We start from the raw sequence: 18,615 nt of genomic DNA on the forward strand, positions 1-18,615 counted from the left end.
GACCAAAGTAGGTGGGATCTCAATACCAGATATCAAGATGTATTACAAAGCCACTGTTCTCAAAACTGCCTGGTACTGGCACAAGAATAGGCATATAGATCAATGGAATAGAATAGAGAACCCAGAAATCGGCCCGAACCAATATGCTCAATTAATATTTGACAAAGGAGGCAAGAACATACAATGGAGCCAAGATAGTCTCTTCAATAAATGGTGTTGGGAAAATTGGACAGATATATGCAAGAAAATGAAACTAGACCACCAACTTACACCATACACAAAAATAAACTCAAAATGGATAAAGGACTTAAATGTACGACAGGAAACCATAAAAATTCTAGAAGAATCCAAAGGCAACAAAATCTCAGACATATGCCGAAGCAATTTCTTCACTGATACAGCTCCTAGGGCACTTGAAACGAAAGCGAAAATGAACAAATGGGACTACATCAAAATAAAAAGCTTCTGCACAGCAAAAGAAACCATCAACAAAACAACGAGAAAACCCACTGTGTGGGAAAACATATTTGCCAATGTCATATCTGATAAGGGCCTAATCTCCAAAATTTATAGGGAACTCATACAACTTAACAAAAGGAAGATAAACAATCCAATCAAAAAATGGGCAAAGGACCTAAATAGACACCTTTCAAAAGAGGACATTCAGAAAGCCAAGAGACATATGAAAACATGCTCAAAGTCACTAATCATCCGAGAGATGCAAATCAAAACAACAATGAGGTACCATCTCACACCTGTCAGACTGGCTATCATCAACAAATCAACAAACGACAAGTGCTGGAGAGGATGTGGAGAAAAAGGAACACTTGTGCACTGCTGGTGGGAATGCAGACTGGTGCAGACACTATGGAAGACAGTATGGAGTTTCCTTAAAAAACTGAAAATGGAACTCCCATTTGACCCTGTGATCCCACTTCTAGGAATATATCCCAAGAAACCAGAAACACCAATCAGAAAGGATATATGCACCCCTATGTTCATAGCAGCACAATTCACCATAGCTAAGATCTGGAAACAGCCTAAGTGCCCATCAGTAGATGAATGGATCAGAAAACTGTGGTACACCTACACGATGGAATACTATGCTGCTCTAAAAAGGAAGGAACTCTTACCATTTGCAACGTCATGGATGGAACTGGAGAGCATTATGCTAAGTGAAATAAGCCAGTCAATGAAGGAAAAATACCACATGATCTCACTCATTCATGGATAATAGAGACCATTATAAACTTTTGAACAATAATAGATATAGAGGCAGAGCTGCCTCAAACAGATTGTCAAACTGCAGCAGGAAGGCCGGGGAGGGTTGCGGGGCAGGAGGTAGGGGGGTAAGAGATCAACTAAAGGACTTGTATGCATGCATATAAGCATAACCAGTGGACATAAGACATTGGGGGATAGGGGAAGCTAGGGGACTGTCTAGGGCGGGGGGATAAAATGGACACATATGTAATACCCTTTGTAATACTTTAAGCAATAAAAAAAAAAAAAAATACAACTAAAAGATGGAACAGACATCACCCAGAACCACAGGAAAGCTGGCTGAGGGGAAATTCTTCAACTAGAAGGAAAGAGAACAGCATACCGAGACTCAGAGGAGGCGCAGTGCGGAAAATACAAAGGTACGGAGGTGCACGCGGAGCGGGCTTGTGCCTGAGGGCGCAGTTGTCGTTTTCAATTGGGAGGGAGGCTCAGGCCCTGAGCTCCAGTTCCGGGCGAGTCTCTGGGAACCCAGACTCAAACGGGAGAAGCGGGACTGTCTGGCATCGGTCGGAACGTGAGGGCAGCTTTCTCTCCGAGGTTTGCAGCTGTTGCTGGGACTCTGAGAGGCTGAGCCTCTGGGGACGGGACTGAGAGCAGCCATAACTGCTCGCTCTGCCCGCCCTGTTGATCCCCGTGAGACCTGCCCCGCCCAAGCCCTGCACAGAGCCATTTGCCGGATAGTCTCAGGCAAACGCTAGAGTAGCACCTCCTCAGAGGACTGAAGTTTTCCCACTGCAGACACAGCTGACTCTCACAGCCAGTTGGCCTGGAGGTCAAATCTCCCCAGTATTAACTACAACAATCAAGGCTTAACTACAACAAGACTGCGCACAAAGACCACTAGGGGGTGCACCAAGAAAGCATAAAAAATGCGGAGACAAAGAAACAGGACAAAATTGTCAATGGAAGATATAGAGTTCAGAACCACACTTTTAAGTTCTCTCAAGAACTGTCTAGAAGCTGCCGATAAACTTAATTGAGATCTACAAGAAATCTAATGAGACCCTCGATGTTATGATAAAGAACCCACTAGAAATTAAGCATACACTGACTGAAATAAAGAATACTATACAGACTCCCAACAGCAGACCAGAGGAGCGCAAGAATCAAGGCAAAGATTTGAAATGTGAAGAAGCAAAAAACACCCAACCGGAAAAGCACAATGAAAAAAGAATTCGAAAATACGAAGATAGTGTAAGGAGCCTCTGGGACAGCTTTAAGTGTACCAACATCAGAATTATAGGGGTGCCAGAAGATGAGAGAGAGCAAGATATTGAAAACCTATTTGAAGAAATAATGACAGAAAACTTTCCCTACCTGGTGAAAGAAATAGCCTAACAAGTCCAGGAAGCGCAGAGAACCCCAAACAAAAGGAATCCAAAGAGGACCACACCAAGACACATCATCATTAAAATGCCAAGAGCAAAAGACAAAGAGAGAATCTTAAAAGCAGCAAGAGAAAGAAACTCAGTTACCTACAAGGGAATACCCATACGACTGTCAGCTGATTTCTCAGCAGAAACTTTGCAGGCCAGAAGGGAGTGGCAAGAAATATTCAACGTGATGAATGCCAAGAACCTACAACCAAGATTACTTTATCCAGCAAAGCTATCATTCAGAATTGAAGGTCAGATAAAGAGCTTCACAGATAAGGAAAAGCTAAAGGAGTTCATCACCACCAAACCAGGATTATATGAAATGCTGAAAGGTATCCTTTAAGAGGAGGAAGAAGAAAAAGGTAAATATACAAATTATGAACAACAAATATGCATCTATCAACAAGTGAATCTAAGAATCAAGTGAATAAATAATCTGATGAACAGAATGAACTGGTGATTATAATAGAATCAGGGACATAAAAGGGAATGGACTGACTATTCTTGGGGGGGAAAGGAGTGTGGCAGATGCAGGAAGAGACTGGACAAAAATCGTGCACCTATGGATGAGGACAGTGGGTGGGGAGTGAGGGTGGAGGGTGGGGTGGGAACTGGAAGGAGGGGAGTTATGGGGGGGGAAAAGAGGAACAAATGTAATAATCTGAACAATAAAGATTTAATAAAAAAAGAAAAGAAAAGAAAAAAAAAGTGCACAGAGTTAATAAGCCTGAAATTAACTGCAATAACCCCTCCCTAATCTCCCCAATCTCCAATCCATTGTCAAAGTATCTGGGGTGAGATTTTAAAATGCATATCTGATTATGTCGATTATAGCCAAAAGCCCTCTGTCTGCTCTGGATAAATCCTAAAATCCAAATCCCACAGGGCCCTCCATGATGGGACCCCTGCCCATCTCTCCAATCTCTTTATACCAAACATGTCAAACTCAAAGGCTAACACAGGCTAACTACACGAGGCATGCGGCCCGCGGGCCACAAGTTTGACATGCTTGCTTTATACCATTCGCTCTTCCCCCTGCCCAACAGGTCCCCGTAACACCAATCCTGTTCTGTTTCTCCAAGAAATCACATCCAAGGCTTCTCAGATGCTGATGGATAAACTCAGCCCAAATGCTGCTTCCTCAGAAAGCCACCCCAGCGCCTCTGACCGGACAAGCCTCCTGCCACGGTGCTTGTTCCAAAGCACTTACAGCCAGAACTCTACAATATTGGGAAGCCACCTTTCCTGCCAGGGTGCAAGCTCCCAGGACCATGTCCGCCTTCCTCTCTGATGGGGCCTGGTGCACAGCACAGCGCTCACGGAGCAAGTGCCAAATGAATGAGGACAGGAGTGAATGGAGACCAAAGGTGAACAAGAGTCATCACAGTAAGACGGGGCATGAAGCAGTCTACCAGAATGCAGGCTATTGGAGAGCATCTAATAACTTAATTTTAGTCCCGTGTCCGCATGTTAAAAGGGACGAAGCTGATTCTAAGGTGAGATGCCTTCTGCTCACACATGCTCCACACAGCTGTTCCACACTACTAATAGTGTCCTTAGAGTGTTCCTATAATTCTTCCAAGTGCATATTTTTCTGTTCTGGTTTTCACTTCAATGTGTGCAACAAAGAAAACACACTAATAACATGAAGGCTTAGGGTGTTTAGAGACTTAAAAGGAATAAAGCCTTAAGAAGAAGAGTGTCAAGACCATCAGCCCCTGGATGCTCCTCCCTCTAAGGGACCCTGGAGAGAGGAAGGGAGGCAAGTCACAGTAATCATCACCCGGACTCAACCTAGCTGAGCCTCCAAGTGCCCACGGGAAGAACTCCTGAATCTGAGTGAGAACCGCAGAGAAGCCTGAGGTCTCTGTCACAGCTTGGGTGGCTGCTTACCATATTCCTTCAGGCTGCAGAAGCTCAGTGCAAACTAGTTTCAGCGTCGCCAGCATGTATGGGCTACGAACCATGTGTCGGGTCCATTTCCATATATTATCCCACTTAATAGGTATCATTACCTCTTTGCAAAAGAAAACCTAGTGCTGTCAGAGAGGAGAGGTGAAACTCAGCAAGCCCGGGTAGAGCTGAGCAAGAACTCTCTGAAAAGTAAACTGTCCACCGGAGCGACCAGGCTTTTTGAAAACTTTGACAACCCTCACATTCCATCATGAGATGTGAACCAGATGTTAACATTTATTTATTTATTTATCTATCTATCTATCTATTTGTTTAATATATATTTTTATTGATTTCAGAGAGGGAGGGAGAAGAAGAAAGGGAAACATAAATGATGAGAGAATCATTGATCGGCTGCCTCCTAAACACCCAACACGGGATTGAGCCCACAAGCTGGGCATATCCCCTGACCAGGAATCGAACCATGACCTCCTGGTTCACAGGTCGACCCTCAACCACTGAGGAACACTGGTCGGGCCACATGGTAACATTTAAAAAAAAAGATTTTTTAAAAAGGTATCTTTACATTTCTTAATAAATGGTATTTGCTGGTTTTGCTAGTTGACTCAGTTTAAATAGGAAACAGAGGGCTCTGGATGAAACGTTTTTTAACCTTTAGTTTTAGAAAAAGGTGAAAAGAGGTAATTAAGATATACTTGGGCAGGGGTATATTTCATAAATTAATGGTAACCAGTTAAGACCTGACCGTCTCTCTGGGATCAAACCGCCCAGACCAGGGCACTAGTAAGTAGCCTGGAGAGAAAGAGCAGCCCCAGAACACTGCTGTGTTACCTCAGGAGCCCAGAACTGTCAGCTGAAACAGTGAGATGTGATTTCCATCATAACAATGATGCTGACTGCTGACAGCGGTGTGAACTGGTATTCCGGAGGGCAATGAGAAGCACCTTTTAAGCTGAAATGTGCACACCTGTTGACCCTCTAACTGTAAACTTCACCCTCAAGTTTGACCCCAGAGTAATGGCTCTCAAAGTGTGCTCTGGAACCGCAGAGTCTTTCAGGAGGTTCATCACCTTAAACCTATTTCCACGATAATACGGGGTTGTTATTTGCCTTCTTATCCTTATTCTCTCGTTAGTGCAGACAGGGGAGTTTCCAGAGGCTGCTGACATGGGTTATCGCCACAAAATGAATGAGAAGCCAATAGGAGAAGGCAGTGGTCTTTTATTAAGCTAAACGTTAAGGAGATCTGTGAAATTGGAAAACAATGTCACTCTTCTTACTAAGTCTTAGTTTTGAAGTTATTTTTTCATAAAAATATATATGTTAATATGTAAGAAGGCTTATTTCAAATGAATGAAAAAAGTAAATATTTCTCAGTTTTAATTTCTAATACGATTGATACCTGCAGATAGAGCACACAAACAAAAGCTCTTTGGAATCTCCAATAAAGTTTAAGAGTGTCCCATGCTCCTGAGAACAAAAAGTTTTGAGACCCACCACATTCCCAATGAGGAAGCACATCTGGGGATGCTCACTGACCCATGTGTGCAGTGAGAAAAAGTGGCATGAACCTGCATGTCCTGTAGCGGAATGGTTAAATTCTCCATAGTCATGCTATGGAAGATTATGCCACATCTCAACAAAATGAGGCAGATTTAAACACACTGACATGAAAATATCTCCAGGACATATTACAGTAAATGAACAAATCGCAAATATTTAATACATGGCAGAATACTTGTTAAAAATTTAATAATGGTAAGCGCTAATAAAATCAAATTTTTCCTTAGGAACATAGAGCAGTGTAAAAGGAAACACACACACACACACACACACACACACACACACACAAAAAAAAAAAAAACAAAAAAAAAACCAGTAGTTACCTCTGAGGAAGAGACCAAAATTGGGGTGTGTCAAAAAAAAAAAAAAAAAAAAAAGCAGGGCTTTAATTTAATTTCTTCTTACTGTCTGATCTTGACCACAAAGACACAGACATTTGTCAAATTAAAAGTCTCTGGGAAATTCCCTCTGTAACCCCAGGCACACAGCTGTGCCCACCTCGCTTCACCAGGCCCAGTGCTCCCAAACGCCTCCCCTTCTCCACTCAGTCCAAACTCTTACTGCCGCAGTCAGGGGTTTGAGAAGAAAGTGGTCCAAGGACGCAATCTGCAGGGAAGGATGGGGTTGGCATGGTTTGTTGAAAGGATGTCACTAATCCAAACCTAGCTTCTGCAAAGGTTCTGAGATGTATGTTCGGTTTTTGCTGCAGATGGGAATTTCAACTATTTTGAAATAACAGTATTTTTCAGTCTCATTTTCTTTTCTTCCTTTTTTCTTGAGATGGTGGGGTGGGGTGACAGAAAAAGGGAGAAGCAAATCATTAAATACTAGAGGCCTGGTATTTATGCATGGTTGGGGTCCCTCGGCCTGGCTGGTGATGGAGGCCTATTGGAAGACTGGCCTATTGGGAGACTGGCCAGCAGGGGGAAGGGACCCCAGGAGGTTGGCCAGCCTGCCCCCCCAATCGGGGCCTAGGGGAGGTTGGCTGTGGGAGTGCACTGACCACCAGGGGTCAGCTCCTGCATTGAGCATCTGCCCCCTGGTGGTCAGTGCACAACATAACAACTAGTTTACCGGTCATTCAGTCATAACAGTCGCTTAGGCTTCTATATATATAGATGGACCTTGTAATTCACTGGGTTTTTTTAAGGTATTTTTATGTGTATTTTTAAAATTTATTTCAGAGAGAGGAAGGAAAAGAGAGATAGAAGAGACATCCATGATGAGAGAGAATCATTGATCGGCTGCCACCTGCATGCCTGACTGGGAATCGAACTGTGACTTCCTGTGACCTCATGCTCAATTACTAAACCACATCAGCCAGGCTCACTGGGCCTTTTAAAGTCAGGTAACAGTATGTACTGAAACAGAACAAATGCTGTTGGGTAAGTTCTAATATATTTTTAAATTGATCTCATCATTACTAAATGTTTGCTATTATCTATCAATTCATATTCCTTGCTCTATTAATCACACCTTATAGAAAATCCCAAAATGCTACTGACACTCCTGATAATTCTTTTCATTTACACCCTCTATTGAATGTCTACTATGTATCAGTTTTCTGCTAAAAGCTATGGACAGAGCAGTGAGCCCAATAGAGGACAGGTGTCCCTAATGAAAGTACAGTCTGGTGGGGAAACACTATTCAACAAATAATACAAATAATTACCTAACTGCAACTTCAGTGTCAGGAAGGAAATTGACAGTGTGCTCTGGGAACACACCAGGGAATCCACCGAAAGTTGTAATTTTACTTTCTTAAAACCAGGAGCACATCAAAACGCCTCCTCCAACCTTCTGATAGAGTCGCCTTTAGCAGGAGTGAGAGGTGGGGGGTATACAAGGCAGCATTTTTTCCTACTTACTTGAAATAGGAACTCGGGAATGCAAACTATCCTGGAAGACGATTTTATCCTTCAGGGAAATGATACTGCTCTCTCCCTTTCCCTTTCAATGTTGGGAGGAGGGAACTTTTACAAAGATTTACACACACACACACAAGCTTCATTTGTAATAGTAGACAATTTGAAAGAACCGACATGTACCTCACTAGGGGAGTTCTTAGAAGAATTATGATAAGAATATACTAGGCTATAGATTATGCTGCCTGACTATTAAAAAATAGTGGGGTGACACTTATGCACTGACACAGAATGCTATCCAAAATATTAAGTGAGAAAATTCAAGCCACTAATATTAAGTGTGAAAATGCAAATATAACTCAATTTGCTTTTAAAAAAAGAAACGTGTACAGGTTGTATTAATGCAGACAAAGGGGACATTAAGGCTGCACAGGTGTCTACACAGTGGTCACCTCTAGCATGTGATGAAGGAAGTTTATGACTCCTTTGGCATGAGTCTATTTTTACGCAATATGTAGGTACTATTTATACAATAAAAATACAACAAAAAGTCGACAAAGAGATCCACACGCACATCAGCAGCCTCTCTGGACAGCAGGTATCCTTCTGGAAGGGGCCAGGCGGCTCTCTGGGCTCTTTGGCTTTAAGTATGAATTAAGAGTGTGCTGTTACGGGGGCTATGCTCTGAGACCCTAAATATTAGCCCATTCTTACAGGTGCCCTGAAAAAAATCAACCAGCTTTACCGTCCAGTACATGCTGAAAAGAAGCCTAAACATGTTCCCAATGATGTGCCTAAATTCGGGCGCAACAGAGCAGATGACTTAAGCCACCTGGCTGCTGACTCAGATGGAGAAAGCACAAGGGAAACTGTAACCAAACCCGTAGGATCTCAAGCAGCTGCAGTTATATCTGTCCTTTGGCTCTCTGAGGCTGGCCCAGTGCCTGCCTATAATGACAGCAGCAGAGCATAGCTAACCCAAAGGGACCAAATCCTGCTGTCCAGAATTGTGGCCGCACGCTGGGAGGGCAGCAGGAAGAGACAGCTCCCTGGGCAGACCGGACTCCCTTTCCCAGGGTGCACTGGCTGCCTCCACTGCTCAGCAACAAGCATCCCTTTCCTAGGGTCTCCGAACATACCAGGTTAGGACCCCAGAGAATCAAAGCAGCCCTGAGGAGGCCTGCACTACAAACCTTCTCAAAAGTCCCCAAGAACATGAACCCCGTTCAGAGTCCGGTCTACTGAAAGGTAGCCGCACACTCAGGGAATTCGTTTCTCCAATAGTTTGGATAAATACTGCTAGAATTTCAGAGCTTGAAGGCCACACAGTCCAGTTATGCTTGTGCTAGAGGCCCTGTGCACAGGTTCATGCACTGGTGGGGCCCCTCACACCGGTGTACGATCAGGGCTGGGGAGGGGCCGCAGGAGGGCTCCAGAGCATGTCCAGCCTGTCTTGCCCAGTCCGGATCAGCTGGACCCCAGCAGCAAGCTAACATATCGGTCAGAGCATCTGCCCCCTGGTGGTCCGTGTGCATCACAGCGACTGGTCAAACAAACGGTTGGTCAAACAAACGATGGACACTTAGCATATTAGGCTTTTATTATATAGGGTTCTACACAGAGTTGTCACCCAGCTATTTCCTAAATCTCCCCCACCCCAGGGTGAAACGTGCTGCCCCTCTAGAGGCATCTGGGGACAGCTGTGTTAGAAATGAGGGTCCCTTTGTGACAGAACTGTCTCCCTGCAGCCTCCACACTAGGCCTGTGTGAGCTGCTGTGGGAGGCAGAGGGGCCAGAATCTCCATGGAGTGGACTCACCTGCAGCCACCATGCAGGCACCCAGCAGAGCCTAAAGGTCCGCTTGCTGCTCTGCCCACTGGTCTCTATGGCCTGGGCAGGTTCTGTCCCTCTTTTCTGAAAGGAACCCTGTGAACTGAACTAGTGAGAAAATGGGCCAAAGGCTGAGAAGCAGCCTTTAATATGACACCCAGTATGTTTTATCATATGAGGCCATTCTCTCTCTAACCTTTAACAGCCCCCTCTCCCTACTGGCCAGCTTCAAGGACCAACAGAAGACAAATGAAGTACCTTGTAGGTGAGGCAGCCACAGGGACAGGTTATAATGCAATGCACAGTGTACGACAACGAAAGGCTACCCCAGGCACCAGGGAGGCAGGGTGCACCTCTCATGAGAGGGAGGATGAAGCCAGGTTTAAAGTCTGCAGGCCTATTTCACACTCTGGGCCAGTGCTCATTCCCCAAAGGGGTGCGCAAGAGCGTCTGCCTCATTTAAACTACTCCTCTCTCTTGTGGTTGTTGTTGTTCTCCTTTATTGCTTTGTTTGTTTTTGTACAAAAGCTTAGTGTGCGTAAAACAACATGCTGCGGGACATGACGCCACTGTACCAACTCCAGGTACGAATGTATGTCCCTCTCCTCTTCTCTCCTGAGCCTTTCTTCTGGCTTCATCTGATGTGCTCTGAGATTGACAGGTCTTCCCTGGTCCTGATGGCTTCATCCCTCATGCCTGTCCTGCCCTTGGGGGTCCTGAAGCATTTGAGAAGACATGGGAGTCTGTCTGCTCGGCAGTTCTTTAGCCAAGTCCCGGCCAACCTTCCCCTGCCTGGTGCTTGGAGCTCTACACTCTCTTGTCACTGAATCACGCACAACTGGATGATGTTACCTGTCTGTTCCAGTGGATGGTAAACTCCTCCAGGGCGAAGAGAGGACCATGCCTCAGACTCCTTTCATGTCCCCTCAACACCCAGCATTGCTATGCAAACAGCCTAAGGCCACGCCCTGGCTTCACAAACCCACCACCAATGCCAATTAAATGCCTCTCAGACAACCCATCAATGTGGATGAGTCTACAGCATTACTGGTGCAGGTACTCTAGGTGCCCCTCTAATATGTGGCCAGGATGGTAACCAACTCCTCCCTCCTGGCATCAGGTGCCCAAGACTGTTTGTTGCTCCTCCATGACAGCGACCATGACTCCTTTACACCTGGGTCCTCGGTGCCCAGCTCTGGGTCCAGCCCGCAGCTGGTGTACTCATACTCAAGGAGCATTTGCTGCAGGGAGAGACTATCTCTAGGACCCATGCTAGTCGGTGGTTTTCCTTCCTGCTGGAAGCCTCAGCAGCCAGCCATCTGGAAGGTGGAAGGGAAGGAACCCCGTGGCTATGCCTACCCAGAGACAGGGAAAACGGCACACTTATTTTTCCACAGCGAATTTGGCAACTTCCAGAGAAGCTGAACAACTTCGTGCCCAAATCAAACGCATCATAACCCTTTTCTAATCAACTCTTCTCTCAATTCACTATTTCAGCGGTTCTCAACCTGTGGGTCGCGACCCATTTGGGGTCGAACGACCCTTTTACAGGGGTCGCCTAAGACCATCCTGCACATCAGATATTTACATTATGATTCATAACAGTAGCAACATTACAGTAATGAAGTAGCAACAAAAATAATTCTATGGTTGGGTCACATGAGGAACTGTATTTACAAGGCCAGAAGGTTGAGAACCACTGCACTATTTCCTTCAACAAAAACACTACTCTCCCCTCACCAGGCCTGCAGCCTTTCCACAACTCTGACCTGTCTCTGCCCTTCGTGTCCTACTAAAAATGAGGTACTCAAGTGCTGCGTGACGCTCCTCCATCTCTCAGAAAGCACTCCTTCCCATCCTCTTACACTCTTGGCCCCCATACATGCACAAGACCTCAACTGATGCCCCACCTTGCGGCACCCAGCCTCCCTAACCCCACTCTCCCCTCCTCCACAGACCCTATATGCCACCATCAGGCTATTATTGTTATTTTTTAATATATATATATTTAAATATACTTTATTGATTTTTTTACAGAGAGGAAGGGAGAGGGATAGACAGCTAGAAACATCAATGAGAGAGAAACACCGATCAGCTGCCTCCTACACACCTCCTACTGGGGATGTGCCCGCAACCAAGGTACATGCCCTTGGCCGGAATCGAACGTGGGACCCTTCAGTCCGCAGGCCGACGCTCTATCCACTGAGCCAAACCGGTCAGGGCGGGCTATTATTTATTAAGTGCTGTTTTCAACGGGTCCATCCTTTGCTCAAATAAGAACTTCGTACTTTTAAAACCATCAGGTCTGTACACCTCTGTTCTAAGTAACTCAAGCTCCCATCACTCTCCTATTCCAGGAACCCTGACTAATTCTCCTGCCTCGGCTAGAACCGCCACGGTCTCCCCGCTTCCAGGAACAGAGAACATTTTTTGCCATCTCAGCATCTTGGCAAAGCTCTCACCTCTGCTTATCCAAATCCCACCCACGCTCCAAGGCTCAGGACCGGCCCAACCTCTCACATAGGTCCGGCTCCACCAGCCTCTGCGCCCCCACCCCCAACTGTCTCCAGCTGTCCGTCATACACGCTTTCCTGTTGACTCAAACACTCTCTCCTGTGCTGAAAGCCAGAAGAGCTGAGGTGATCCTGCCCAAACCACCAGACTTTCGAGTCTCATAGAACTGTTATTATGATCAAGTGAGAATTTACATGAAGGGGACTCGTTCATCTCATTCATAAGAACATCTACGTGGAGGATGTTGGTTATCTGTCTATTACCTGCCAGCCACAGGTATGTCCTATCATTCACAATCCTGCAGCCCCAAAGTTTCAGTAAATATCAATTAAAATAAGACATCAAAGGGATAAAATAACTTTTCACGGAGCACTTGTCTCCATAGCCAACGTTCAGCCACGCAGGGACTTCTCTGGCACAAAATCTGAGATGACAACACGAATGTGTGTAGGGACAAGGCGGGGAGACAGCTGTTCTGGTGGCAAGGGCGCCGGTCATAAGAGTGGAACTGAATACGAGGCCACAGTCGGGATCGGCAGGGCGCAGCAGACACAACTGAGGAATAAGGATGGGAGAATGCGCGCAGAGTCCACATGGGGCACAAATGAAGTCCCCGTGGACAAAGAATGCTTCATACCAGAAAACCAGGGCTACCTTTCTTCTCCACGTTCACGCAGCTCAGCAGTGAGCACTGCCAGGGGCACAGGGTAGAATCACGTCTCGGGCCCGGCACCTCCCAGAATGCCGGCTGCGCCCGGCCCACCGCCCGCTCCGCCCGCCACGCCCCTCCCACCCCGGGCCCTACCGATGGAGATCTCCTGCGCGTAGGCCAGCGAGATGAGCAGCAGGGGCAGCCCCACGGCGATGTACGTGACCATCTTGTCCACGGCCAGCTCCAGCCGCAGCCCCTTGAACTTGGGCTCCGAGGGCTCCTTCAGCAAGAAGTCCGAGAACACGTACTCGGTGGCCAGGTGGGCGATGGCCATGGCCGCGGCGCGCCGGGCTCGGCCCGTCAGGCCCCGGAGGGCAGCCCCGGGAACTGCCGGTGTTGGGAGCGCCGCGCGGCGCCTTCTCTCCGGCCCCGGCCCCGGCCCCGCCGAGGCTTTCGCTTTCCTTTTGCCGCCTCGCCAGTGGCTTCCACCCCAGCCTTTGTGCCTCGGCGCGCGTGGTGCCGGCGCCTCTGCTGGACGCACGAGCTCTGCGCGCTCCGCCGCCGCCGCGCAGACCCGCCCCCGCGCGCTCGGCCCGCGCAGGTCCCCGCAACGCGCGCGCCGCCCGGGCTCCGCGCCTCTCCGCTGCCCGGAGGCGCGGGAATCAACCAGGAAACAAAGCGCTTCGCTCTTGCCCGGCCCCTCCGCTCCGCCCGGCGGCGGACGCTGCTTCCAGGCCGGCCAGCGCGCTCAGCCCGCTCGGCTGCGCTTTTCCGGAACCAGGAGGGAGACCGAGGACCGGGGGGCGTGGAGTTTCCGGAAACCGCGGTGACGCGGGGCGGAGGGGCACGGCAGCATCCCGCGACCCGGGCATCTGCATCCCCAAAGAGATCTTCCCTTCCAGAGAAGGACCTCAGTCTGATCCTTCTCGCGCTCCTCCCATCCTCATCCTCCCACTTCTGGGCACCCGGAAGTTTTGAAAACATTTCTGAAAAGCAACCCCTTACGCGGTGGACAGAATGGCCCACTTTTACGTCCCACCCCCAACATTTCCACCTGATGATTCAGGTCAAAAGGAGCTGCGAATGCTTCAGAGAGCAACAAAGGCGATCGCGCGGTGTAGACTGAGCGTGTGGGGGAAGAGGGAGCCCTGGGCCGTTCCAGGAGCCCCGAGTGGCAGGGAGCACAGGTGGTGAGTCTTGATGTGACTGCTGCGCAGTGGAGCTTCTCCTGCGTTCCTTGTCGGAGCCTTGGGCTGGGAGCCCGCAGAGGGGTGACCGAGGATGAGTGGATGTTGGGGTAAAGCAGATTCGGAACTACTTACAGAAAGTGGATGCTGAGAAAATAGACAGGAGATGCTTTAATCAGCAGCATTGGGAGCAGACAGGACCTTTAAACATGATGTCTCCTTGGAGCCGGGCTGGACTGCCTTCTCTGCTTTGTATGTGTGGGGGGTGGAGGGGGAGGGGAGAGGTAGTGGCGGTGCCCATGCACACAAGCCTCTTCCATATGTTCTCAACTCCCACATGTACTTCTTCACCCTGGCCTGCCCTCTGAGCACTCCCCCAAGGGCCCACACAACTCTCCACTTGGATGCTCACTGGACTTCAAACTCATAATGGCCAGAACCGCAATCCTCATCTTCCCCTCAGCCTGAACTCCAGTCTTCTGCATCTTGCTAAATGCATCACCACCCACCCATCTGCCCAACACTTCCTTCTCTCCCAGCTGCCATAATCAACTTCCAAATTCTCTTGCTTCTCTCTCCTAAATATAGAAAATTTGGCAATTCTTCTCTCCCTGCACTTCCAGCACCCCAATTCAGGCCACCAGCCTCTCTCCTAACCACATAGGAATGTATCCCCTAGGCCTGCAAGCCATTCTCTCCCTGCTGCCAGAGGGAGCTTTTAAAAGCTCCAATCTGATCATGTCACCTCCCCCTTCTTAAAGTGGACGTTGCTTTTAGAATAAAATCCAAATTTCTTAGCGCAGTCACTGCCTGCCTCGCCAGCTTCACTCCTTCCCATACAGCTCTTCAAATGTATCAGGCTCCTTGCCTCCTCCAGGCCCTTCCTTGCAAAACATTCCCACAGTGGCCCTTTTGCCTGTCCAGCTCTTTTCACCCTCCTTATCTCAGGTAGATGCCACTTGTCCAGGAAAGTCTTCTCTGAGGTCGCTTTATTATATATTCTTGCAATATGGGCACTACTGGTTATTAGCTGTGGGCCTTGGGAAAGGTACTTGACCCTCCTGTGCCTGTTTTCTCATCTATAAAGTGGTTATGCCTCTTACGATTGTGATAAGGATCAAATGACTTAACCTATATAAAGTGCCGAGGACAGCTGATGAGTGCTCTATAAGTGTTACCTGTTATTGTTGCCCTCTATTTTTTCTTCTTTATATTACTCACAACTATAATTCAACAGGTATTTGTCTAACTTTTCATTAATGTTTGTCTCCCCCTTTATGTGGTAAGCTTCATGAGGGTAGGCCCATGCCCAGGTATACCACTCTTAACTCTAACACTTAGCATAAATGCCTTGTACATAGTAAGTCTTTTAATAAATATTTGTTAAGTGTCTAAAGGAATTTGAAAGGCTTTCACCATGAAAATTGTTTAAAAACAAGTAGCCCAATTACACTCATTTATCCACACTCTCAAGGCATATACTAGGGGCCAGAGATGGGCCAGTTCTGGGCTTGATGGATAGGGAAGCAAAGATGAAGTGGACACATTCCATTCCCTCAAAGACCTCCTGATTTAGTAAAATAAATAAGGCATGTGCACAATTAACTATAATACAAGTTGGAAAGGGTAAGTGATTTTGTGAAGGGTGGGGTGTGCCAAGGGGGGTGCATAAAAGACTGAGGCCTAGTATGGATAAGTCTGGCAGGCAGAGCTGGAGCAGGAGCTTTCCAGGAGTGAATGAAAGCGTAGATGCTGTGACCTTTCTCTCCTTGTCAAAACGGACACATCTAACAGGCTCAAAGGTCCCCTCTTCTGGAAACTTTCCTGAGCCCGCCGTTGTGATGAATCACTCCCTCCCTAGCACTTTCTCCTGGTCCAACTTTTAGCTCATTTTGCCTTGTGTGATGGGTTGCATCTCTGCCATCTCATTACATATCAAGTTCCTTTGAGGGTCTGAACAGAATCTGCAGTTTTGTAAATTGCCCTCAGCCCTGGCAGAGTTTTTTACATTTAGCAGAAAGTCAGTCCACATTTGTTGAATTTACAATAGAGGCAAGAAAGAGAACTTGCTAGGAAATGGGAGGTACAGACATCTAACACTGATACAGGAAAGACGAAGGTAGGGGAGTCAGGGATGAAAAGGGTGGGGCCAGAGAAGGTAGTCTGGCCTTTTTTTCCAGCCAGTATTAGGGAGTGTTTGGAGAGAAGTAATGTAAGTAGAGTTGTGCTTGAAAAAGGTGAATCTGCCAGCCACATGTAGAGTGGATTGGAACACATATTGGAGGTGGAGAGGCCAGGTAAGAGGCTGTCGAAATTTTGCACATGAGGAGTAGTGAGATCCCAAACTGGCGCCCTGCCCTTGAGGGCAGAGGTGAATGGCACAAAAGAAAGTGATAGTTAAGGGAGCCATTTTTTCTACTATAGAAATCAGATCAAACAATCTGATGTGTGCCAAGGTTTTTGGGAGGAAAAAGAAAGCAGCTTCAACTCCTAGACTTGCCACGTACTTGCTGTCTGATCAAGGATGTGTCACTGGAAATCTGAGCTCAGTTTCTTCACTTACCAATTAAGGCTAACACTGCCTGCCTCACCAGGTTGTTCTGAGCGTTACATGTGATAATATATGTAACGGTGCCTGCCACTTCATGGGTGCTTAGCATTATGATAGCTGTCATTATCAGCCTCAGAAGTTTAAGGTGTCACACCAGAGTGTATGTAATGTTGTTGTTGTTTTAAATAGACTTTAATTTTTAGAGCCATTTCATAGTTACAGAAAAATTGAGCAGTTGGTACAGAGTTCCTATATACCTCCACTCCTGCACCCATTTCCCCCTATTATTAACATCTTATATTGGTGATACATTTGTTACAATTAATGAACCTATATTGATACATTAATGTTCATTAAAATTTCCTTAATTTTTACCTCCTGTCTTTTTTCTGTTCTAGGATTCCATCCAGGATGCCACATTATATTTAACTGTGTGGATGAAAAAGGGGTCACATACTAAACCTGACAAGCTCAGGGGAGGCCTGCATGGTGGGCCTTACAAACTAACAGACTGAAAGCAACCACATAAGATGATCTGAACATAAAAATTTGCAGCTAATAGCAAGTCATGGCAGATAGTCCTCGGTAGGTATCTTCCTTGACGAAGGTCAATCTTTACCTTAAGTGAGCATGTTTATTGTCTTTTTGCATCTAAGATAACATACTTTGGAATGTCAGAGTCATCCTTTTTTTCCAGGCCCCACAGGCCACAGTCTTCTAGAGCAAGAGACCACAGAAACCCTCACTGTTATCTTATTGCCCAAATACCATCTCTGTGCTATAACTGTTCATTGTTAACTACCCTTTACTCACCAATGTAAAACAAGCACATGTGTCTTTGGTTTACTTTTTATCCAACCTCAGAGATTTTCCTGCTTTGCTCTCTCCCGCCTTTCTAATCTACCACCAATGGATTTCATGTAATCTGGCTTATGTCTTCTCCTTTGATTCTAGCATATAAAATAAGCTGTAAATTACATAAATGTCTAATCACTATGTTGTACACCTGAAACTAACATAATAGTGTATGTCAACTGTAAGTGAAAAATTTTTAAGTTATTAAAAAGATGAAAATAAAAAAAAACAATTAAAATAATAAGTTGCAAAACTGCCATTCTCAGGAGCTTTTTCTCAAGTCATTGAGATGTTGCTTCCCAGAAATTGTCATCAGTTTGGCTCAAATAAACTGTTATAAGACTTTTTCTTAGGCTGGACATTCTTGTGTGGACAGTTGTCATGTCTCCTTAGCAACTCTTGGCTGTGACAGTTTCTTAGACTTCCCTTGTTTTGATATTGCTTTTTTACAATCATCGTAAGGTACATCCGGGGATAAAATAGTCCTCCCTGCCCCCACACCTTACTCCAGTGTCATTTGTTTGAAGGAGGCCAAGGCAGTAGTGGGCCTCAAAGCTACTGCCCCAGAACTGTTTCGTTTGTTTGAGACCTTTGACTTTTGACCCTGGAATATGTGACCTTTTGCAACCAAAATAGTCTAAGTCAAAATAATTGAGCTCACTACACTGTCTGTTCTGTTTCTATAGTCATTCATTCATTTATTCAAGTAATATTTGCTCAGCAACTATTATGTATCTGCAGCAGTGAACAAAACAGGTCAGGCATCTTGCTGTGACTGGAGCCAAATTCCAGTCAAAGAGGCAGATATTATTAAAATTAACAGAGCAATTAAATGTTTATGTAGTGTGATAAGTGCTACAAAGGAGAACAATAGAGATAGGCAATAACAAGAAGAGGGACCCACTTTAGAGAAGGCATTCTAGGAAGCTCATAGCTGAAATGCAAAAGGTAGGAAATGGTATGAGGGTGCTGGAGAGGAAGAGCATTCCTGGCATAGAAAGCAGAACATGCAAAGGCCCTGAGG

The 18,615-nt window shown here is 46.4% G+C and overlaps 1 protein-coding gene and 1 long non-coding RNA gene across 4 annotated transcripts in view; one reads left to right on the forward strand and one right to left on the reverse strand.

The window, feature by feature from the left end:
- Positions 1-13,914, reverse strand: part of PANX1 (pannexin 1) — a 102,033-nt gene extending 88,119 nt beyond the window's left edge. The window contains exon 1 of one of the 3 annotated variants that reach the window (XR_004970331.1): positions 13,152-13,914. Coding sequence is in view for 2 of the 3 variants with exons in the window: in XM_036324681.1 (XP_036180574.1) it covers positions 13,152-13,332 (181 nt within the window). In the remaining variant the exon portion in view is untranslated. The remainder of the gene's footprint in view (positions 1-13,151) is intronic. The other 2 variants (XM_036324681.1, XM_036324680.1) reach the window with 2 other exon arrangements.
- LOC118664514 lies at positions 13,179-17,938 on the forward strand. The gene is made up of 2 exons (XR_004970334.1): positions 13,179-13,317; positions 17,135-17,938. It is a non-coding gene; the product is annotated as an uncharacterized LOC118664514 (long non-coding RNA).
- Positions 17,939-18,615: the final 677 nt, after the last annotated feature.

This window comes from Myotis myotis, unplaced genomic scaffold (assembly GCF_014108235.1).
Source record: "Myotis myotis isolate mMyoMyo1 unplaced genomic scaffold, mMyoMyo1.p scaffold_m19_p_10, whole genome shotgun sequence".
NCBI lineage: Eukaryota > Metazoa > Chordata > Mammalia > Chiroptera > Vespertilionidae > Myotis > Myotis myotis.